At 46.5% G+C, this 24,613-nt stretch overlaps 1 protein-coding gene across 1 annotated transcript; it reads right to left on the reverse strand.

Moving 5' to 3' along the window:
• On the reverse strand, positions 1 to 24,537 carry CENPN (centromere protein N). Its single transcript, XM_073659138.1, has 11 exons — positions 24,346 to 24,537; positions 20,145 to 20,325; positions 19,847 to 19,892; positions 16,599 to 16,658; positions 15,738 to 15,814; positions 13,970 to 14,140; positions 7,519 to 7,620; positions 4,948 to 5,005; positions 4,638 to 4,750; positions 468 to 585; positions 1 to 387 (listed from the first exon to the last, which is right to left on the reverse strand). The coding sequence occupies exons 1-11, from the start codon at positions 24,387 to 24,389 to the stop codon at positions 275 to 277; spliced, it is 1,083 nt and encodes a 360-aa protein (XP_073515239.1). The 5' UTR covers positions 24,390 to 24,537; the 3' UTR covers positions 1 to 274.
• Between the last annotated feature and the right edge of the window lie 76 nt (positions 24,538 to 24,613).

Consider the following 24,613-nt stretch of genomic DNA (forward strand, 5'->3'; position numbering starts at 1 on the left):
CAGATAATATTTTTTTAATTCCAAATGTAAATATTAAAATGGCAGTGAAAAAAAAAAATAGATTGGACAGCACTATATATCTCACAAGGAGATTTTCAACATGTTGGAAAACCTTCTTGTGTCCCTTCTGATACCTCACAGACAAGGGCCGGGGTCAGAGATGGAGAAAAGATCACAGAAAGCAGAAACAGTACAATTGGGATCCTTCTTGCTTCGCCCTTGCTCCTGTACTAGCCTGGAGTTTGCCGGGTGCTCGGAAGTTGAGGAGTTGTCATTACTTGACGGCTTGGAAGCTAGAGGAGTGCTTCTTTTCCGAGACCTTAAATAAGTTCCTTCCTTTATCAGGTATAGCGGTGATAAGCTTGGAAACACGAGCATCTGCTAAACCTGAGGATGGAGACAAGGTACAGATTATACCTCATTATAAGTCATCAGTATGAAGGAGTTAGACATGGTCTTCGCGTTACCTGAATGCGCCAGGGATCTGACCGACTCCAGAAGATGAGGACTGGAGAGCTTCACCACACACCGGAAAGGCTCGATTTTATTAGCAATATCAGGATTCCCAGTGAACGCAGTTACCATCTGTTTGATAATGGAAATAAGAGAAAAAAAGTGTATATGTCAGATAGCGAGGAAGGTGCGGGCAAAGTCTCGGGGCAGTATTAAAAAATTGCAGCATGCTGAGGGAGTTATGAAAAAAATGCAATAATATTAAAAAACAACTAGATGTGTGTATGTATCTATATATATATATATATTTTTTATATTGTATTATTGCATTGTTATTATTGCATATATGTGTGTATGTAAATATATATATTTATTACATACACATATATATATGCAATAATAATAAACTAATGTATTGTTAATTAATATTGCATATATGTGTGTTTATATATATATATATATATATATGCGCAATAATAAACAACTAATGTATATATTCTAGTTTATTATTATTGCACACACATATATAGATATATATATATACACACACACAGTACAGACCAAAAGTTTGGACACACCTCATTTAAAGATTTTTCTGTATTTTCTTGACTATGAAAATTGTACATTCACACTGAAGGCATCAAAACTATGAATTAACACATGTGGAATTATATACTTAACAAGAAAGTGTGAAACAACTGAAAATATGTCTTATATTCTAGGTTCTTCGAAGTAGCCACCTTTTGCTTTGATGACTGCTTTGCACACTCTTGGCATTCTCTTGATGAGCTTCAAGAGGTAGTCACCGGAAATGGTTTTCACTTCACAGGTGTGCGCTGTCAGGTTTAATAAGTGGGATTTCTTGCCTTATAAATGGGGTTGGGACCATCAGTTGTGTTCTGCAGAAGTCAGGTGGATACACAGCTGATAGTCCTACTGAATAGACTGTTAGAATTTGTATTATGGCAAGAAAAAAGCAGCTAAGTAAAGAAAAACGAGTGGCCATCATTACTTTAAGAAATGAAGGTCAGTCGGTGCGAAAAATTGGGAAATCTTTGAAAGTGTCCCCAAGTGCAGTTGCAAAAACCATCAAGCGCTACAAAGAAACTGGCTCACATGAGGACCGCCCCAGGAAAGGAAGACCAAGAGTCACCTCTGCTTCTGAGGATAAGTTTATCCGAGTCACCAGCCTCAGAAATCACAGGTTAACAGCAGCTCAGATTAGAGACCAGGTCAATGCCACACAGAGTTCTAGCAGCAGACACATCTCTTCAACAACTGTTAAGAGGAGACTTTGTGCAGCAGGCCTTCATGGTAAAATAGCTGCTAGGAAACCACTGCTAAGGACAGGCAACAAGCAGAAGAGACTTGTTTGGGCTAAAGAACACAAGGAATGGACATTAGACCAGTGGAAATCTGTGCTTTGGTCTGATGAGTCCAAATTTGAGATCTTTGGTTCCAACCACCGTGTCTTAGTGCGACGCAGAAAAGGTGAACGGATGGACTCTACATGCCTGGTTCCCACCGTGAAGCATGGTGGAGGAGGTGTGATGGTGTGGGGGTGCTTTGCTGGTGACACTGTTGGGGATTTAATTCAAAATTGAAGGCATACTGAACCAGCATGGCTACCACAGCATCTTGCAGCGGCATGCTATTCCATCCGGTTTGCGTTTAGTTGGACCATCATTTATTTTTCAACAGGACAATGACCCCAAACACACCTCCACGCTGTGTAAGGGCTATTTGACCAAGAAGGAGAGTGATGGGGTGCTACTCCAGATGACCTGGCCTCCACAGTCACCAGACCTGAACCCAATCGAGATGGTTTGGGGTGAGCTGGACTGCAGAGTGAAGGCAAAAGGGCCAACAAGTGCTAAGCATCTCTGGGAACTCCTTCAAGATTGTTGGAAGACCATTTCCGGTGACTACCTCTTGAGAAGGTGTGTCCAAACTTTTGTTCTGTACATTATATATACACTGTGCTCCAAATTATTATGCAAAAAGTGTTTAGGAGTGATAAGGGAAGAATTTTTTTGTTTGTCAGTTAAACTCATTGATGGTGATGTGTGTCAGGGCTCTTTATATCACTGTAAGCATTTGCAGACACCTGTGCTAGATAGTTTGGCAGGTGTGTCCAATGAAAGGCAAGACTACTTAAGAAGGCTGTCCCACATTATTAAGCAGCCTACATTTTCTGGCAAAATGGGAAAGAAAAAGGATGTGTCGGCTGCTGAGAAGCAACAAATTGTGGAGTGTTTAGGTCAAGGCATGACTACAATCAACATTGCCAAGACACTTCATCGTGATCATCGCACAATCAAGAAGTATGTAGCTGATTCACAGTACACACGTGTGCGTGCTGATAAGGGAAAATTGAGGACTCTTTCCTACAGGCAATTACGTCAGGTTAAAAGAGCAGCGGCAAAAAAAGCCTTGTCATAGCAGTAGACAAGTTTTTGAAGCTGCTGGTGCCTCCAACGTCCCCCGAACAACAAGATGCAGGGTCCTTCAGAGGTTTGCAGCTGTGAAAAAGCCATCATGTCGACCTCCTCTATCCACTGCACACAAGCAGAAACGGCTCCAGTGGGCCAAACAATACATGAAGACTGACTTCAAAACTGTTTTGTTCACCGATGAGTGCCGTGCAACGCTCGATGGTCCAGATGGATGGAGTGGAGGATGGCTGGTTGATGGACACCCCATGCAAACACGGCTACGGTGCTAACAAGGAGGAGGTGGAGTAATGTTTTGGGCTGGAATCATGGGGAAAGAGATTGTCGATCCCTGAAGGCGTAAAGATGAACTCCATAATGTATGTTGAGTTTCTCAAACAGCACTTCCTTCCACGGTTCAAGAAGAACCGTGCATTCCGCAGCAAGATCATTTTCATGCATGATAATGCCCCGTCTCATGCTGCACATAACACATCTGCATCTCTGGCTGATATGGGCATAAAAGGGGACAAACTTATGGTGTGACCCCCATGCTCCCCTGACCTCAACCCCATTGAGAACCTCTGGAGCATCATCAAAAGGAGTGTCTATGATGGCGGGAGGCAGTTCACATCTAAGCAACAGCTCTGGGAGGGTATTCTGTCCTCATGCAAAACAATTGAAGCAGAAACCATCCAAAACCTGACAAATTCAATGGACGAGAGAGTTCAGAAGCTCCTTTCGAACAAGGGGTCCTATGTGCAAATGTAACATCACCTAGAATAAAGTTTTGAGTTGAAAACTGTTTGATTTCAGTTTGTAATAACCTGCTAATGCTTATAATTTCAAAAATGACCATTTTTTTGTTCTTTATTAAAATGAAAAGGTTGAAAACTCTGCTGTGCATAATAATTTGGAACATGCATTTTGAGTGTTTTATTTTTTAAAAAATATACTGTTATCATAGGCAGTTTGTACAAAAACCTTTCAATTGTACTCTAATAGTTATTTGGCTGGAAAATTACAATGACTGCAATTCATATAGGTAATTTGGGAAAATCTGAGAAAATATTATTTGCATAATAATTTGGAACACAGTGTATATCTATTGTATATATATATATAATTGTCTTATCCCGTCTGTCTGTCTGTCCAGGAAATCACACGTCGCTGATTGGTCAGGCCGCGGCCAATCAGCGACGCGGGATTTCAGAACAAGATGGTGGCCGTTAGCGGCTCACCCTCACCCTGTGCTAGCCGGTCATCTCCCGGCAGCTCGCAGCAGAAGTACCCCGACCGGAGGCCTCGCTCCCCGGTCCTCCAAAATTCATTAGGGGCCCCGGGGGGATACATTGGGGGGTTAATTTAAAGTAGTGCACAACCCATTTAAACACTGCTTCGCTGATTAGTCGCGCCCGGTCGGCCGCATACATATTCTAGAATACCCGATGCAATAGAATCGGGCCACCATCTAGTGTGTGTGTGTGTATATGTGTGTATATGTGTGTGTGTGTGTATACACACACACACACACACACACACATATATAGATTTTTTTTATTACTGCATATCTATTATTTTTATACTGACCCGACAGATTGCAGGAAGAAGTATCAGCTAAATTATGTAGTATCGGATTTCCCTTTGCCAGCATGATACTCGCTATCTGATAGATGGATATATATCCATCTATCCTCCCCAAATGTCTTGAATTAAAAATACATTTTCTATGGAAAGCTTAGCTGTAATTACATTATATTCTGCACAGTCCAGCACTGGAAGAGGGCCGTCTCCGAATGTTTCCAGCATCACATGACGTACGTGCGCTTTTTCTTTCATTGTTTCATAATCTGCTCTTTGAGTTACTGGTAAGGGGAAAAAAAAGCAGATTATATCACATATAGCATTAAAGCACCATTGTATAACGAGTCCTCCCTGTCTTTGCTATACAGGTTCCCTTTGTTATCATGGATGATGGACTTGGTCAGAGGCACGTGCAGACATCATAATCACGGTTCTGGTCTATAAACCCCCCAAAAGGTTACAATCGGAGGTCCCTTACCAGTTGTGGGTGTGTAGATTTCCTCTGGAGCCGATTTTGACTGATATGATTGAAATGGCTATAAATATATAAAAGAAAAAAGAAAAAAAAAAGAGGAGAAAATTAAAAATACTCTGTAAACACTTAGGGATAGAAAAAGTTACAAAACTATTAAAAAACTACAGAGGTACCAAGAATTCCCTATGTTTAAGTATCACTTCGCCCTAATTCCAATGGGCGCAAGCACAGAAAATTTTCCATCTGGATTTAATGTAAAGAAAAATGTCCATTCTCAACTGCTGGTGGTTGAACCCCTGGGAGCCCCACCGATCCCAAGAACAGGGGCTCTGAATGGGGTGAAGGTCAATCGTGCACTTCCGCTCCATTCATTCCCATGGCAGTGCCAAAGATCAACCGAGCGCAGTCCCATTAAGAATGAATTAAGCAGCGGTGGGCAAGACTGAGCCCCACTCCATTCACTGGGCAGCACGGTGGCTCAGTGGTTAGCACTGCAGCCTTGCAGCACTGGGGTCCTGGGTTCAAATCCCACCAAGGACAACATCTGCAAGGAGTTTGTATGTTCTCCCCGTGTTTGCGTGGGTTTCCTCCGGGTTCTCCGGTTTCCTCCCACACTACAAAGACATACTCATAGGGAATGTAGATTGTGAGCCCAATGGGGACAGTGATGATGTCTGTGGAATTATTGGTGCTATATAAGAGAGTACAATAAATGAATAAATTCACACAGGAAAGCCCGGGTTCTCAGGATCGGAGAGGTCAGACTCCCAGAAATGAGGAAGTTATCTCATGGACAGGCAACAACTTTCAAATCTGAGACCACCCCATTAATATATTCCCTCTTTGTTTTTACAGTGTTGTCCTTATAACAGCTCTGATCCAGGAGATTATGTAGTTCCAAGTCGCTGTGCACATCTAGCCGAAGACACAGCAATTACGAAGTACATTTTTGGGTACCGAGCAGAAGACAGGACCACAAGTCCAACTATGGAATGGACAAGGCAACTATTAGGTGGATTCATAACTGGCTTAGTGAGTGCTCATAAATAGTCTTCCAACTGGATGTGCGACCGTCTCTAGTGTGGTACCACAAGGCTCTGTCCTGGCCCTGTGCTGTTCAGCATCCTTATCAACGATTTAGATGAAGGAATTGACAGTAAACTGATTAAATTTGCTGATGACACAAAGCTAGGAGGGATAGCAAACACTAGAGAAGAGAGAGAGAGGATTCAAGATCTAAACAAGCTGGAACTGTGGGCAGCAACTAACAGAATGGTTTATAACAAGGAGAAATGCAAAGTCCTACATCTGGGTAAGAAAAATGAAAAAGCATCTACAGAATGGGAGGAATAGAACTAAGCAACAGCACGTGTGAGAAAGACTTGGGTATACTAATAGATCACAGACTACACAGGAGTCAACAGTGTGATGCAGCAGCAAAAAAGGCAAACACAGTTCTCGTATGTATTAGGAGAAGCATAGGGTCTAGATGACGTGAAGTAATTATCCCCCTCTACTCCTCCTTGGTCAGACCCCCATCTGGAATACTGTGTCCAGTTCTGGGCACCACATTTAAAAAAAAAAAAAAAAAAAAGACATGGAGCAAGTTCAGAGAAGAGCTACAAGGATGGTGAGCAGACTGCAAACTATGTCCTACCAGGAACGGTTAAAGGAGCTGGGAATGTTTAGCTTGCAAAAGAGAAGGCTAAGAGGAGACTTAATGGTGGTCTACAAATATCTGAAGGGATGTCACAGTGTAGAGAGATCATCCTTATTCTCATTTGCACATGGAAACACGAGAAGCAATGGAATGAAACTGAAAGGGAGAAGATATATATTAGAAAAAACTTTTTGACAGTGAGGGGGATCAATGAGTGGAACAGGCGGCCACGAGAGGTGGTGAGTTCTCCTTCAATGGAAGTCTTTAGAAGCTGGACAGACATCTGTCTGAGATGGTTTAGCGAATCCTGCATTGAGCAGGGGGTTGGACACGATGACCCTGGAGGTCCCTTCCAACAAGAACATTCTAGGATTCTAAGTACTGTCATGGCGACACAAGGGTAGAGATACTGCCGATCACAGAAACAGATCAGCAATCTATGAGCTTATAAAGTGCACGTTAACTTTTATCTATTCAGAAGTGATTCTAAAGTTTTGACAGTAGGTGGGAAAGAAATCCATATAGTAGCGTTTACCTGCTCACGCAGCCGTTCATGACGCAGGATTTCCTGAGGACATTTTCCCACCTGCTGAAGACGTCTAGAACCAGGCCTGAAAGAACGAAAAACCAAAAATTGGTCTCAGAAACACATCTGGTAATAATAGTAGCGGATAAAATAATGAGGTTACCGGAGAGGGCAGAGTGCTCGACCACCACTCCAGTTGTGTAGACCCCCACCAATCTACTAGTGAACAGGCAATTACACTTTATAAGAACACACCGACAAGTGCGTATACTTTCATCTGTAGGTGGTCCATAGTCGTCAATGACAAACAGTGAGAATGGTGTTTAAGTACAAGGGGACTACAAGTATCAGACAAGTCAGCTGGCTACATACGTGAGCTTTTGCTTACCTGAGTAAATCGCTTGAATACAATGTCCTTCAAGGACTCCAAACACCGACTTTTTAGGTCCATCTCCCTGATTTTGCAGTACTTTGTAGCCGATAAAAGACCCTGTGAGAACAAAGAAAAAGGTACAGCTATCAGAAAGTAATATCACACCAAGATGGCAGAATAAACATTATCTTATACGGACATTGTAAGAGGCACATTTAAAAAGTGATTGTGGTTTATTTATTTATTTTTTTATTACATAAGTCAATAGTACACATAAAAATAAGAAACTTTAAAATATGATCTTATCAGAGAAATCCCTTTCTTTGTCCCCCTAATTATTGTCAGACTCCTCAGTTCACAGGTAAAATCTGTCTCCAGTGAATACAGACTAAGATAAGAGATAACAGTTGGTGCTTACAAAGTTCTATGCAGAATGCTCCACCTCTAGCTCCTCCCTCCTCCATAGAATGTTAGAAGCACCAACTGTCATTGAATACTCATTATAGCCATGACTGTAGAGTGAAAGATCATTGCAGGAAGAGAAAGAAGCAGATTTATCTGATAAGATACAGTACAGACCAAAAGTTTGGACACACCTTCTCATTTAAAGATTTTTCTGTATTTTCATGACTATGAAAATTGTACATTCACACTGAAGGCATCAAAACTATGAATTAACACATGTGGAATTATATACTTAACAAAAAAGTGTGAAACAACTGAAAATATGTCTTATATTCTAGGTTCTTCAAAGTAGCCACCTTTTGCTTTGATGACTGCTTTATAATAATAATAATTTTTATTTTTATAGCGCCAACAAATTCCACAGCACTTTACAATTTTAGGGGGGACTTCTACAATTAATACAGAATAAGCATATCTCATATCAAAAGGAGTGAGGGCTCTGCTCGCAAGCTTACAGTCTATGAGGAAATGGGGGAGACACAAAAGGTAAAGTGTACATATATTGTATAATGCAGCCTTGATATACTATATAGGATAAATAATACATGGACTGGTCGCCAGCCAGTATGTGTGCAGTCCTGACCGAGGATATTATGTGCATGGTTGGTATGAACCTGAAATTGAAGATTTTAATATGGGGGAAAACTGGGATAGATAGGGTGTTGAAGCGATACGCCAGTCTAAAGAAATGGGTTTTTAGGGTCCGCTTGAAAATGTGGGTATTGGAAATTAATCGAACGGTCCTGGGTAGTGCATTCCAAAGAATTGGCGCAGCACGCGAGAAATCTTGGAGACGGGAGTGGGAAGTTCGGATTATGGAGGATTTTAGTTTTAAGTCATTTGCAGAACGGAGGGCACGTGTAGGGTGGTAGACTGAGACAAGGGAGGAGATATAGGGCGGTGCTGAAGCATGGAGCGCTTTGTGGGTAAGCGTGATAAGTTTAAATTGAACTCTATATTGGATGCGTAACAAATGCAATGACTGGCACAGGGAAGAGGCATCGGTGTAGCGGTTGGCGAGGAATATGATCCTTGCTGCTGCGTTAAGGACGGATTGGAGAGGGGAGAGTTTAGTAAGAGGGAGACCGATAAGTAGAGAGTTGCAGTAGTCGAGAATGAATAAGAGCGACAGTAAGAGTTTTTGCCGAGTCAAAGGTGAGAAAAGTCCGGATTCTTGAGATGTTTTTGAGGTGTAGATGACATGAACGAGCAAGTGATTTGATGTGAGGAGTGAAGGAAAGATCTGAATCAAAAATGACCCCAAGACAGCGGGCTTGTTGCTGGGGAGTAATGGTTGAGCCACAAACGGAAATGGCAATATCGGGCACAGGTAGGTTAGTGGAGGGAGGAAAGACGAGTAGTTCAGTTTTTGACAGATTCAGTTTTAGACAGAGGGAGGACATAATGTTAGACATAGCAGAAAGACAATCACTGGTCTTTTGTAGTAATGCAGGGGTGATGTCCGGAGCAGAGGTGTATAATTGGGTGTCATCAGCATAGAGATGGTACTGAAAACCGAATCTGCTGATTGTTTGTCCAATAGGAGCGGTGTATAAGGAGAAAAGAAGGGGGCCTAGTACTGATCCTTGAGGAACCCCGACAGTAAGGGGAAGGAGAGAGGAGGAGGAGGAGCCGGCAAAAGACAGAGAAGGAGCGGTCAGAGAGATAGGAGGAGAACCAGGAGAGAACAGTGTCCTTGAGGCCAATAGTGCGGAGCATAGTGAGGAGGAGCTGGTGATCCACAGTGTCGAATGCTGCAGAGAGATCAAGGAGAATCAGCAGGGACCATTAGATTTAGCTGTTAGTAGATCATTAGAGACTTTAGTGAGGGCAGTTTCAGTAGAATGTAAAGAGCGGAAACCAGATTGTAAAGGGTCAAGAAGAGAGTTGTCTGAGAGATAGCGGATTAGATGGGAATGGACCAGGCGTTCCAGGAGTTTAGAGATAAAGGGAAGATTGGAAACAGGTCTGTAGTTGGCCGTGCAGTTCTGTCCAAGGGATGTTTTTTTAAGTAATGGATGTATGCCGGCGTGTTTAAAAGAAGAGGGAAAGATACCAGATGAGAGGGAAAGGTTGAAAATTTTAGTTAGGCGAGTGGTGACAGCTGGAGCAAGGGACTGAAGGAGATGTGAGGGAATAGGGTCACTGGTGCAGGTGGTAGGGCGAGAAGATGCAAGGGGCCTGATCACTTCATCTTCCGTGATTGGTTCGAAGTCAGAAAGTGAGCAAGATACAATGGGACAGGGGAGAGCGTGCATAACATTTGGGGATTGGGAGAAAATTTCCTGTCGGATATGGTCAATTTTTTCTTTGAAATAATTGGCCAGATCGTCAGTACTGAGGTCGGTGATTGGGGCCTGGGCCGTTTGATTGAGGAGAGAATGAAACGTGTCAAAGAGTCGTTTAGGATTATTGGAAAGTGAGATGATGAGATTGTTAAAGTAGGTTTGTTTGGAGAGGTGAAGCGCAGAGTTATGTTTTCAGCATAAATTTATAATGGAGGAAATCTTCTGGCAGATTAGATTTTCTCCACAGCCGTTCAGCGCACCTGGAGCACCGCTGGAGAAGAAGTGTTTGAGGCGTGTGCCAGGGTTGTCGCCGTCTATGCCGAATTTTTCTTTGTGTAGGAGGTGCGGCTTCATCCAGGGCGCATAGCAATATTTCATAATAATGCTTCAATGCAGAGTCGGGACATGAGAGGGAGGAGATTGGGGCTAATGATGATTGCAACTTTTTCATAAATTTCTGGGTGTTAATGGCCCGTATATTTCTATAAGTGTGGAAAGTGGGGGGGGTCTTGAGTAGCCTCACAGTTCTTGACAGATAATGAAAGAAGATTATGGTCAGAGAGTGGTAGGGGAGAGTTAGTAAAGTCTTGTAGTGAGCAAAGCCGGGAGAAGATCAGGTCCAAGGTGTTCCCGTCTTCATGTGTAGGAGAATTAACAAGCTGTGAAAGGCCGAAGGAGGAGGTTAGCGATAACAGATGCATGGCAGATGGGGAAAGAGAATCGCCAATTGGGATGTCAAAATCTCCCATGATTATCGTGGGGATGTCGCAGGATAGAAAATTTGGAAGCCAGGCAGCAAAGTGATCCAGGAACTGACGAGAGGGACCTGGAGGGCGATAGACAACGGCCACTCACAGGGAGAAGGGCCGGTAGAGTCTGATTGTGTGGGCCTCAAAAGAAGGGAAGATAAGGGAGGGTACTGGGGGGGGGGATAACCTGAAAAGTACATTTTGTTGAAAGAAGCAGACCAACACCTCCACCTGATTTGTTGTCAGGTCTCGGGGTATGAGAGAAGTGTAGGCCACCATATGAGAGAGCAGCAGAGCGGTGGTGTCTGACTGCTGGATTCAGGTTTCGGTGAGAGCCAGAAGGTTGAGGGAATTAGAGAGGAAAAAGTCATGGATGTAAGAGAGTTTATTACATGCTGAGCGCTCATTCCAAAGGGCACAGCTGAATGAGACAGACGATATGCAGGGAATATTAATGAGATTAGCAGGGTTTCTGAATGTAAGAGGGAAAGGGTAAGTGTTATTATTACTGGAGGGTCCTGGATTAGGAGAAATATCACCTGCGACTAAGAGAAGGAAGATACAAAGAGTGAGTAGATGATTGAGTGATTTGTGAGAGCGTTTCCTGTGTTGTATGGTGGAAATGAATGGATCTGCCTGGTATAACATTGTGAAGAGAGCATGACAGCTGTACATAGGAGAGGAGAGAGGGGTTAATATGAAGTGTGCAGAATTTGTGGGAGAATGGTGAATGTGGATGATTGTAGCAGCCAGAACGTAAATGGCACAAATATAAATGGTGAATAAGGTTTGCAAAACAGATGACCTGGAAGCAAGTTTGTTTCAATGTCTTACCTGTCTCCTGCCCTGTACAACTGCCATATCTAACTGCCAAGGCACTTCGATAAAGTATGCATAAATGCCCCCGCATAAATGCTGCCCCTTGACTATGCCTCAATATATAGTGACGAATCTGCTTAGATCTACACAGATTTAACTCGTTAGCAATCAATCAACTAGCTTAAGACAACAGGAGACAATAAAACTGCAGAAAAAAAAAAACAGACTGGAAACTCAACATGGATCATAAACTGTTAAAGTAAGTGTGATGACCTTAAAGTATCATGGATTAAACAACGTAGATGAGTGAGAAATATATACCAGCGATTAGCGGCAGAGCATTGCAAGTAACATGGAGGTACAATGCAGTTTTCAGAATAGATAACACTGCTTTGCACACTCTTGATGAGCTTCAAGAGGTAGTCACCAGAAATGGTCTTCCAACAATCTTGAAGGAGTTCCCAGAGATGCTTAGCACTTGTTGGCCCTTTTGCCTTCACTCTGCGGTCCAGCTCACCCCAAACCATCTCGATTGGGTTCAGGTCTGGTGACTGTGGAGGCCAGGTCATCTGGCGTAGCACCCCATCACTCTCCTCCTTGGTCAAATAGCCCTTACACAGCCTGGAGGTGTGTTTGGGGTCATTGTCCTGTTGAAAAATAAATGATGGCCCAACTAAAAGCAAACCGGATAGAATAGCATGCCGCTGTAAGATGCTGTGGTAGCCATGCTGGTTTAGTATGTCTTCAATTTTGAATAACTCCCCAACAGTGTCACCAGCAAAGCACCCCCACACCATCACACCTCCTCCTCCATGCTTCACGGTGGGAACCAGGCATGTAGAGTCCATCCGTTCACCTTTTCTGCATCGCACAAAGACACGGTGGTTGGAACCAAAGATCTCAAATTTGGACTCATCAGACCAAAGCACAGATTTCCACTGGTCTAATGCCCATTCCTTGTGTTCTTTAGCCCAAACAAGTCTCTTCTGCTTGTTGCCTGTCCTTAGCAGTGGTTTCCTAGCAGCTATTTTACCATGAAGGCCGGCTGCACAAAGTCTCCTCTTAACAGTTGTTGTAGAGATGTGTCTGCTGCTAGAACTCTGTGTGGCATTGATCTGGTCTCTAATCTGAGCTGCTGTTAACCTGCAATTTCTGAGGCTGGTGACTCGGATAAACTTATCCTCAGAAGCAGAGGTGACTCTTGGTCTTCCTTTCCTGGGGCGGTCCTCATGTGAGCCAGTTCCTTTGTAGCGCTTGATGGTTTTTGAAACTGTACTTGGGGACACTTTCAAAGTTTTCCCAATTTTTCGCACTGACTGACCTTCACATTTCTTAAGGTAATGATGGACACTCGTTTTTCTTTACTTAGCTGCTTTTCTCTTGCCATAATACAAATTCTAACAGTCTATTCAGTAGGACTATCAGCTGTGTATCCACCTGACTTCTGCACAACACAACTGATGGTCCCAACCCCATTTATAAGGCAAGAAAGCCCACTTATTAAACCTGACAGGGCACACCTGTGAAGTGAAAACCATTTCTGGTGACTACCTCTTGAAGCTCATCAAGAGAATGCCAAGAGTGTGCAAAGCAGTCATCAAAGCAAAAGGTGGCTACTTTGAAGAACCTAGAATATAAGACATATTTTCAGTTGTTTCACACTTTTTTGTTAAGTATATAATTCCACATGTGTTAATTCATAGTTTTGATGCCTTCAGTGTGAATGTCCAATTTTCATAGTCATGAAAATACAGAAAAATCTTTAAATGAGGTGTGTCCAAACTTTTGGTCTGTACTGTATATCACAAAATTGCTTATTTTCATGGATACTAATGATTTATGAAATAAAACTTAAAGGGGTATTCCCATCTCCAAAATCCTATCCCAATATATAGTAGGTGTAATAATAATAATATTAGCAAATATCTCCAATTAGAAATGTAGTATAGTTTTTCTGATTCGCTATGTCTCTTTCCTCATGTGCAGGCATTGCAGGACCTTAGGTATCCATGGCTGGTGATATTTGCTAATATTATTATTATTACACCTACTACATATTGGGATAGGATCTTGGAGACGGGAATACCCCTTTAAGGCGAAGTCAAAAGAAAAAAAAAAAAAAAAAAAAAAAAGTAAGGGGGTTACCTGACAAACCACTGGCCGCTGGGTTTTTGTAAGGCATGCGACAAAGACATAAGGGGTCTGTGTATGGTACACGATAAAGGACGGCCGGTACTGATTAGGCTTCATGTAATCTTTCCCCCAAGCTATTCGGATCCACAAGGCATCTCCAAATTCTCTGAAGTGAATGGCTACCTGAAAGCAAGAGGAGATTGAATTATTTTTCCATATAATATTCTGTTGTGGCCATCTGTTTAATCCCTTCACCCCCGGGGCGATTTTCAGTTTTTTTCTCCCCTTCTTCCTAGAGCCATAACTTTTTTTTTATTCTTCCGTCAATATGGCCGTACGAGGGCTTGTTTTTTGCAGGATGAGTTGTACTTTTGAATGACACCATTGGTTTTACCACATAAGGTACTGAAAAATGGAAAAAAAAAATCCCAAGTGCAGTGAAATTGCAAAAAAAAGTGCAGTTCCACAATTATTGTTTTGTTCTTTTTTTTATTTTATTTACCATGTCACTATATGGTAAAACTGACCTAGGAATAGGATTCTCCAGGTCAGTGTGGGTACATCGATACCAAGCATTAAAGCAAATGTATCAAAAGACAGAAAAACACACATATCAATATAAATTAGTACTATAAATACTGATAAAAATGGGCGCCAAACCCTGATGCGCGTTTCGGACCAGACCTTTATGCAAAACGCGCGTCGGGGTTTGACGCCACATTCAATGAATCCTTATTGATCGAGCAACGCTATCCATAAAATATCTTCCTCATAGGGTCTATGATTATATATTTCTTTTTCAGCTGCTAGCACTCCACTTTTTACCGGGTCATTAATATAATATCTATATCATCTATATATACACACACGTACTTCATAATGGATTAATGCTGTTGTGTAATTATTTAATATGTTATGTATACATACAATATTTTTTTTTGCAATAAAGGTAATTTTATTCAGTGTCCCTTCATCCACAATAAATATATTTTTTACCTTCTCTCAGCATCCTTTTTTTGTTGTTTAGAAACCAAACATGTGTAGTGTATTTTCAATTTACTGTAAGTGGTGCAAAAAAAAAATTCTGAAATTTGTATGAAAAAAAAGTTTGTTTGTCGTCATTTTCCACTTATTTTTTTTGCACCCTGAGCTGATGTTTTCATTGATACCATTTTGGGGTAGATATAAGGTTTTCACCACCTCTTATTGCAATGTTGCGGCAACCAAAAAAACCCCGTAATTTTGCGACCACGTGACAGGAGTGTGATGGGAGGGACTTGTGACGGGCGTTAAACGCTGCTGTCAGTGGATTCAACTACCGGCTGTTAGAGGCCCCTGATGGCTGATTAAATCAGCCATCAAGTGCGAGGAAAGATGCGGGCTCAGTTTCCAGCTCCGCTCACTCCCGCGTCCAGACGAGAGTGCTGCCGATGATGTTGTGTCTGAACTCCTCTACCAGGGAACATGGACAATCTGCAGGTGACATGTACCTGTCCTATTCATCAGGTTAGGACATGTGCATGATACCTGCGGCTTGCATCTGTATATACCAGTGCACAACGTCACAGGACAGGTGCATGCATTTAGACATGTGTGCAGATGCGCCATCATCCTAGTAGTACAGTTTTGGGTTTTGGACCCGTCCAATTAACCACTGGTGTAAAAACTTTTACTACCAATGCATAGAATGAGACAACCTCTTAGTCTATGAAAGTAACTTTCCAATATCAGCGATATTTATTGAAATGATGTTATAACACACACAGACATGAATTCTTACATTTTTCTGAATTGAAAAGATAAACTTTTTGAAAGACGCCATGAAGTTCGAGGCGTCTGCAAAATTCATCTCAGAGTCTGCAAAAAAAAAGAAGAAAAGATGGAGTTAATTGTTATTGTCAAAGTGTTCTGGTATCGGAAAACATTCAATGGACACAGATTATTTTTTTTTCTTTGAGGTTTTGCATTTCATCAGGGAACAGTGACACTTGATCTGGGAATGTTAAAAACAACAAAACAGACCCTTCTCAATAAGTATGTTTCCCCTTTGTATAATCATAACACTTATACTCACCTCCGATGCCGACATTGGCTATCTGGGGGCTCGTGTGACATTATGTCACGCAATCCCTGAGGCCAAACAGCGCTGGCTTCACTCTCCTTGCCTTCAGACGTATCACATACATCTGGCGGCTGCTCTCTCATTTCCTCCGGATGTATGTGATTCGTCTGAAAGCAAGGAGAGTGAAGCCAGCGCTGTTTGGTCTCAGGGATTGCGAGACAATGTTACACCAGCACCTGGAGAGTGAGTACCGACAGCACTAGAACAACACCAGAGGTGAGTATAAGTGTTATTGTTTTAAAGGGGGAAACAGGGATTGAGAAGGGGCTGTCAGAGTAGAGGACAACTCTTTTAATGTTAAGGGTATTTTCTTCATACAGCATTGTGGTCTTGAAGAATTGCAGCTATGATTTAAAGGTGCAGCCCAATCTTACAATATATAGCTTTTTTAAAAGATTCTCTTTCGGGCTTGTCGTCGGATATGATGCTATCTCACAATATCCCACTGTCATGATGGAACATGGACAGCATCCATTTGTACCAAACACCAGATGGAGCTTTGATGTTTGATTTTTTTACCTGATTGCTCGGACATTTCTAACACGTCCCATTTTTTCATATTTGACTTGGCATGGTTATCTGTTTGAGCCCAAAAAAACAAACAAAAAAAAGCATATCAGGCAATTAACTCCTTGTATATCATGGACAGAAGAATTCTTCCACTGGACACCGTCACTTATAATGGAGAACTAGAGCAACTTTATCCAGCATATCAAGTACATCGGTCTATACCCATAGAATGATGGTTCAGCCTACAGCCATCTCTCCCGACTACCCCAAACACCGGAGCGCCCGCTCTGCCGAGTGCCCCAAGCTCGCCCGCTCTCTGCCGAGTGCCCCAAGCGCGCCCGCTCTGTCGAGTGCCCTAAACACCGGAGCGCCTACTCTGCCGAGTGCCCTAAACACCGGAGCGCCTACTCTGCCGAGTGCCCTAAACACCGGAGCGCCTACTCTGCCGAGTGCCCTAAACACCGGAGCGCCTACTCTGCCGAGTGCCCTAAACACCGGAGCGCCTACTCTGCCGAGTGCCCTAAACACCGGAGCGCCTACTCTGCCGAGTGCCCTAAACACCGGAGCGTCTACTCTGCCGAGTGCCCTAAACATCGGAGCGCCTACTCTGCCGAGTGCCCTAAACACCGGAGCGCCTACTCTGCCGAGTGCCCTAAACACCGGAGCGTCTACTCTGCCGAGTGCCCTAAACATCGGAGCGCCTACTCTGCCGAGTGCCCTAAACACCGGAGCGCCTACTCTGCCGAGTGCCCTAAACACCGGAGTGCCCGCTCTGCCGCGTGCTCTTCTGTTTCCTATGAGAGTCGCTAGCACATTCTTCTGTTAGTGGCTTACCTCGCCAAGAACAAAAGGATCGGCAGTCCGAAATGGGACAATTGTCGGAGGAGAGTCAGAAGGCCTCCATGCACATTACACTGTGTTCCAAATTATTATGCAAATAATATTTTCTCAGATTTTCCCAAATTACCTATATGAATTGCAGTCATTGTAATTTTCCAGTCAAATAACTATTAGAGTACAATTGAAAGGTTTTTGTACAAACTGCCTATGATAACAGTATATTTAAAAAAAAATAAAAAACTCAAACTGCACTCAAAATGCATGTTCCAAATTATTACGCACAGCAGAGTTTTCAACCTTTTCATTTTAATAAAGAACAAAAAAATGGTCATTTTTGAAATTATAAGCATTAGCAGATTATTACAAACTGAAATCAAACAATTTTCAACTCAAAACTTTATTCTAGGTGATGTTACATTTGCACATAGGACCCCTTGTTCGAAAGGAGCTTCTGAACTCTCTCGTCCATTGAATTTGTCAGGTTTTGGATGGTTTCTGCTTCAATTGTTTTGCATGAGGACAGAATACCCTCCCAGAGCTGTTGCTTAGATGTGAACTGCCTCCCGCCATCATAGACACTCCTTTTGATGATGCTCCAGAGGTTCTCAATGGGGTTGAGGTCAGGGGAGCATGGGGGTCACACCATAAGTTTGTCCCCTTTTATGCCCATAGCAGCCAGAGATGCAGATGTGTTATGTGCAGCATGAGACGGGGCATTATCATGCATGAAAATGATCTTGCTGCGGAATGCACGGTTCTTCTTGAACCGTGGAAGGAAGTGCTGTTTGAGAAACTCAACATACATTATGGAGTTCATCTTTACGCCTTCAGGGATCGACAATCTCTTTCCCCATGATTCCAGCCCAAAATATTACTCCACCTCCTCCTTGTTAGCACCGTAGCCGTGTTTGCATGGGGAGTCCATCAACCAGCCATCCTCCACTCCATCCATCTGGACCATCGAGCGTTGCACGGCACTCATCGGTGAACAAAACAGTTTTGAAGTCAGTCTTCAAGTATTGCTTGGCCCACTGGAGCCGTTTCTGCTTGTGTGCAGTGGATAGAGGAGGTCGACAGGATGGCTTACGCACAGCTGCAAACCTCTGAAGGACCCTGCATCTTGTTGTTCGGGGGACATTGGAGGCACCAGCAGCTTCAAAAACTTGTCTACTGCTATGACAAGGCTTTTTTGCCGCTGCTCTTTTAACCTGACGTAATTGCCTGTAGGAAAGAGTCCTCAATTTTCCCTTATCAGCACGCACACGTGTGTACTGTGAATCAGCTACATACTTCTTGATTGTGCGATGATCACGATGAAGTGTCTTGGCAATGTTGATTGTAGTCATGCCTTGACCTAAACACTCCACAATTTGTTGCTTCTCAGCAGCCGACACATCCTTTTTTTCTTTCCCATTTTGCCAGAAAATGTAGGCTGCTTAATAATGTGGGACAGCCTTCTTAAGTAGTCTTGCCTTTCATTGGACACACCTGTCAAACTATCTAGCACAGGTGTCTGCAATTGCTTACAGTGATATAAAGAGCCCTGACACACATCACCATCAATGCCCCGTCTCATGCTGCACATAACACATCTGCATCTCTGGCTGCTATGGGCATAAAAGGGGACAAACTTATGGTGTGGCCCCCATGCTCCCCTGACCTCAACCCCATTGAGAACCTCTGGAGCATCATCAAAAGGAGTGTCTATGATGGCGGGAGGCAGTTCACATCTAAGCAACAGCTCTGGGAGGGTATTCTGTCCTCATGCAAAACTATTGAAGCAGAAACCATCCAAAACCTGACAAATTCAATGGACGAGAGAGTTCAGAAGCTCCTTTCGAACAAGGGGTCCTATGTGCAAATGTAACATCACCTAGAATAAAGTTTTGAGTTGAAAACGGTTTAATTTCACTTTGTAATAACCTGCTAATGCTTATAATTTCAAAAATGACCATTTTTTTGTTCTTTATTAAAATGAAAAGGTTGAAAACTCTGCTGTGCATAATAATTTGGAACATGCATTTTGAGTGTTTTATTTTTTAAAAAATATACTGTTATCATAGGCAGTTTGTACAAAAACCTTTCAATTGTACTCTAATAGTTATTTGGCTGGAAAATTACAATGACTGCAATTCATATAGGTAATTTGGGAAAATCTGAGAAAATATTATTTGCATAATAATTTGGAACACTGTGTAGACTGTCAGCCCAGCTCTTCAATGGCTTCAGAAGACGCTAGTCTAGTGTATATGAAAATCTATTAGCCACCCCCCTCCCAATCAGCCGTGAATGTGCAAAGCAACTTGTACCTTCGCTTGCCAAGGCATGCTGGGAGTTGTAGTTTTTCAAGAGCAGGAAAGTCACAGGTTGGAAACAAAGGGAAAATGTCATTTATTAATATTTAACAAATCACTTACACACGATATCCAGGTCGACCACGTGATCCATTGTACCCTTTCTATTCTGGGGAGAGGAAAAAAAAAAAAAAGAAATTACCATTACATGGGGTGATTGCAGATGTAAGGCAGGTACTGGACGAGATATGGTGCTATAAAAATACAATCTGTCCTTGTCGTTTTCTAGCTAAATTAGTACAAAATTAGCTTCCTTTTAATTTGATAATGCATCTTTATAGAGGTTGAGGGTCAGGGCGACTTGACTTTCATGAAGCGGATCACACTAGATCGATCACTGGGTTCACTAATCCGGGGTTACCTCGCAGAGATGAACGACTTCCATGACCAGAGTCTCCTTCTGATGCCCTATAGTCAGTGACTGGAGGTCCCGTTCTGCCAGAAACCCCCAGGTCTTCAGTATGGGCATGACATCGGCAAAACATATCCGTGCAATTATCCGTTTTAGAAATTCGAGGGTGCATTCATCCATAGCGGCAATGCTGGAAATGCAAAATGAAAATATGAGCAGGAGACAAACGAGGGACAACACGAAGTTCAGGAGTCACTGAGGCGACGGAACAAAGAACTCTTACACTGCAGCCATATCCTGAGAAGTGTCCCACAAGGAACAGCCTTTTAAAAGTCATTAAACAGCTGGTGCGGCCAGGATCCATGGTGAACTTTACAGGGAATCTGTCAGCAGGATTTTACTATGTAATCTGTGAGCAGCATAATATAGAGATAGAGACCCTGATTCTAGCGATGTGTCACTTACTGGGCTGTTTGCTGCAGTTTTGATAAAAACCACAGTTTTCTCTGCTGCAGATCCATGTATAACCCCACCCATATGACTGATTGGCAACTCTCTGTGTACACTGTTCATAGGCAGAAAGCTGCCAATCAGTGGTGTGGGTGGGGTTATACAGAGATAATAAATATGGAGGACTAACTGGCAGAAGATTTAGTAGTGATAATCTCCTGCTGATAAGAATCACTTGTTTTGAATAAAAGGATCAGTTCTAAAACGGGAAGTTACACGTTGGTATCAGTTTGCATCGACTTTACTGCACGTCCTTTTTTTCTCCCTCTAGCAGTTATAAACAGGCGGGAGGTGTGTACAGGGTCTTAGGAGGTTTTGGCTTCTTCCCTTCACTGCAGATGTGGTTACATCCTGTGTGGGCTCAGCCTGCATTCACACCTGCACACTCCATTATTCCGGTAGGAGGAATTTCACAAACAGATCCGTTACATAACTAACACAGATGGGAGCGGAGGGCTCCATAGATCACACGGGGGGGGGGGGGGGAGCAGAGGGCTCCATAGATCACACGGGGGGGGAGCAGAGGGCTCCATACATTACGCGGGAAGGGGGGGGCTCCATACATTAAGCGGGAAGGGGGGGCTCCATACATTAAGCGGGAAGGGGGGGGCTCCATCCATCACGCGGGACGGGGGGGGGGGCTCCATCCATCACGCGGGAAGGGGGGGCTCCATCCATCACGCGGGAAGGGGGGGGCCTCCATCCATCACGCGGGAAGGGGGGGGGCCTCCATCCATCACGCGGGAAGGGGGGGGGCCTCCATCCATCACGCGGGAAGGGGGGGGGCCTCCATCCATCACGCGGGAAGGGGGGGGCCTCCATCCATCACGCGGGAAGGGGGGGCCTCCATCCATCACGCGGGAAGGGGGGGGCTCCATCCATCACGCGGGAAGGGGGGGGCTCCATCCATCACGCGGGAAGGGGGGGGCTCCATCCATCACGCGGGAAGGGGGGGCTCCATCCATCACGCGGGAAGGGGGGGGCTCCATCCATCACGCGGGAAGGGGGGGGCTCCATCCATCACGCGGGAAGGGGGGGCTCCATCCATCACGCGGGAAGGGGGGGGGCTCCATCCATCACGCGGGAAGGGGGGGGGCTCCATCCATCACGCGGGAAGGGGGGGGGCTCCATCCATCACGCGGGAAGGGGGGGGCTCCATCCATCACGCGGGAAGGGGGGGGCTCCATCCATCACGCGGGAAGGGGGGGCTCCATCCATCACGCGGGAAGGGGGGGGCTCCATCCATCACGCGGGAAGGGGGGGGCTCCATCCATCACGCGGGAAGGGGGGGCTCCATCCATCACGCGGGAAGGGGGGGGCTCCATCCATCACGCGGGAAGGGGGGGGCTCCATCCATCACGCGGGAAGGGGGGGGCTCCATCCATCACGCGGGAAGGGGGGGGGCTCCATCCATCACGCGGGAAGGGGGGGGGCTCCATCCATCACGCGGGAAGGGGGGGGGCTCCATCCATCACGCGGGGGGGGGGGGGCTCCATCCATCACGCGGGGGGGGGGGGGCTCCATCCATCACGCGGGAAGGGGGGGGCTCCATCCATCACGCGGGAAGGGGGGGGCTCCATCCATCACGCGGGAAGGGGGGGGGCTCCATCCATCACGCGGGAAGGGGGGGGCTCCATCCATCACGCGGGAAGGGGGGGGCTCCATCCATCACGCGGGAAGGGGGGGCTCCATCCATCACGCGGGAAGGGGGGGGCTCCATCCATCACGCGGGAAGGGGGGGGCTCCATCCATCACGCGGGAAGGGGGGGGCTCCATCCATCAGGCGGGAAGGGGGGGGCTCCATCCATCAGGCGGGAAGGGGGGGGCTCCATCCATCACGCGGGAAGGGGGGGGCTCCATCCATCACGCGGGAAGGGGGGGGCTCCATCCATCACGCGGGAAGGGGGGGGCTCCATCCATCACGCGGGAAGGGGGGGGCTCCATCCATCACGCGGGAAGGGGGGGGGCTCCATCCATCACGCGGGAAGGGGGGGGGCTCCATCCATCACGCGGGAAGGGGGGGGCTCCATCCATCACGCGGGAAGGGGGGGGCTCCATCCATCACGCGGGAAGGGGGGGGCTCCATCCATCACGCGGGAAGGGGGGGGCTCCATCCATCACGCGGGAAGGGGGGGGCTCCATCCATCACGCGGGAAGGGGGGGGCTCCATCCATCACGCGGGAAGGGGGGGGCTCCATCCATCACGCGGGAAGGGGGGGGCTCCATCCATCACGCGGGAAGGGGGGGGCTCCATCCATCACGCGGGAAGGGGGGGGCTCCATCCATCACGCGGGAAGGGGGGGGCTCCATCCATCACGCGGGAAGGGGGGGCTCCATCCATCACGCGGGAAGGGGGGGGCTCCATCCATCACGCGGGAAGGGGGGGCTCCATCCATCACGCGGGAAGGGGGGGGCTCCATCCATCACGCGGGAAGGGGGGGGCTCCATCCATCACGCGGGAAGGGGGGGGCTCCATCCATCACGCGGGAAGGGGGGGGCTCCATCCATCACGCGGGAAGGGGGGGGGCTCCATCCATCACGCGGGAAGGGGGGGCTCCATCCATCACGCGGGAAGGGGGGGGCTCCATCCATCACGCGGGAAGGGGGGGGCTCCATCCATCACGCGGGAAGGGGGGGGCTCCATCCATCACGCGGGAAGGGGGGGGCTCCATCCATCACGCGGGAAGGGGGGGGCTCCATCCATCACGCGGGAAGGGGGGGGCTCCATCCATCACCAGGGAAGGGGGGGGCTCCATACATCACGCGGGAAGGGGGGGGCTCCATACATCACCAGGGAAGGGGGGGGCTCCATACATCACCAGGGAAGGGGGGGGCTCCATACATCACGAGAGAAGGGGGGGGCTCCATCCATCACGAGGGAAGGGGGGGGCTCCATCCATCACGCGGGAAGGGGGGGGCTCCATCCATCACGCGGGAAGGGGGGGGCTCCATCCATCACGCGGGAAGGGGGGGGCTCCATCCATCACGCGGGAAGGGGGGGGCTCCATCCATCACGCGGGAAGGGGGGGGCTCCATCCATCACGCGGGAAGGGGGGGGCTCCATCCATCACGCGGGAAGGGGGGGGCTCCATCCATCACGCGGGAAGGGGGGGGCTCCATCCATCACGCGGGAAGGGGGGGGCTCCATCCATCACGCGGGAAGGGGGGGGCTCCATCCATCACGCGGGAAGGGGGGGGCTCCATCCATCACGCGGGAAGGGGGGGGCTCCATCCATCACGCGGGAAGGGGGGGGCTCCATCCATCACGCGGGAAGGGGGGGCTCCATCCATCACGCGGGAAGGGGGGGGCTCCATCCATCACGCGGGAAGGGGGGGGCTCCATCCATCACGCGGGAAGGGGGGGGCTCCATACATCACGCGGGAAGGGGGGGCTCCATACATCACGCGGGAAGGGGGGGCTCCATACATCACGCGGGAAGGGGGGGGGCTCCATACATCACGCGGGAAGGGGGGGGGGGCTCCATACATCACGCGGGAAGGGGGGGGGGGGCTCCATACATCACGCGGGAAGGGGGGGGCTCCATCCATCACGCGGGAAGGGGGGGGGCTCCATACATCACACGGGAAGGGGGGGGCTCCATCCATCACGCGGGAAGGGGGGGGGCTCCATCCATCACGCGGGAAGGGGGGGGGCTCCATCCATCACGCGGGAAGGGGGGGGGGGGCTCCATATCATCACCTTTGCCGGCTACGTTTCCTGGCGCTCCCGGGCGTCGGAGCCATGGCGCTAAACAGCCCGCGTCTTCAAACCAACCAATCATATCACGGAAGCCTGTGTGGGCTTCTGGTGACGTCATCACTAGGCGACTCCATCGCAACACCTCAACATCTGGTTTCTACGTCTGCCTGGTCACGAAACATTACCCCGCCCCCTTAGGCGGTATATACTTCTCATTCATTGGATATCTTTGGAGCCCCGCCCATGTAGCAGATTATCATTGGTTGCT

The sequence above is a fragment of the Phyllobates terribilis genome, unplaced genomic scaffold (assembly GCF_046119375.1).
Source record: "Phyllobates terribilis strain yellow unplaced genomic scaffold, ASM4611937v1 Scaffold_13__5_contigs__length_258822181, whole genome shotgun sequence".
In the NCBI taxonomy this organism is placed as follows: domain Eukaryota; kingdom Metazoa; phylum Chordata; class Amphibia; order Anura; family Dendrobatidae; genus Phyllobates; species Phyllobates terribilis.

Bases quoted from the DNA above. Each gene is read 5' to 3' on its own strand.
- CENPN (XM_073659138.1), bottom strand. From the start codon at position 24,389: ATGGCTCCGACGCCCGGGAGCGCCAGGAAACGTAGCCGGCAAAG. The intron at 20,326-24,345 runs GTGATGATATGG...TTGCATTTCCAG, and splicing joins AGGAAACGTAGCCGGCAAAG to CATTGCCGCTATGGATGAAT. The intron at 586-4,637 runs GTAATTACAGCT...ATTATCAAACAG, and splicing joins TGGACTGTGCAGAATATAAT to ATGGTAACTGCGTTCACTGG.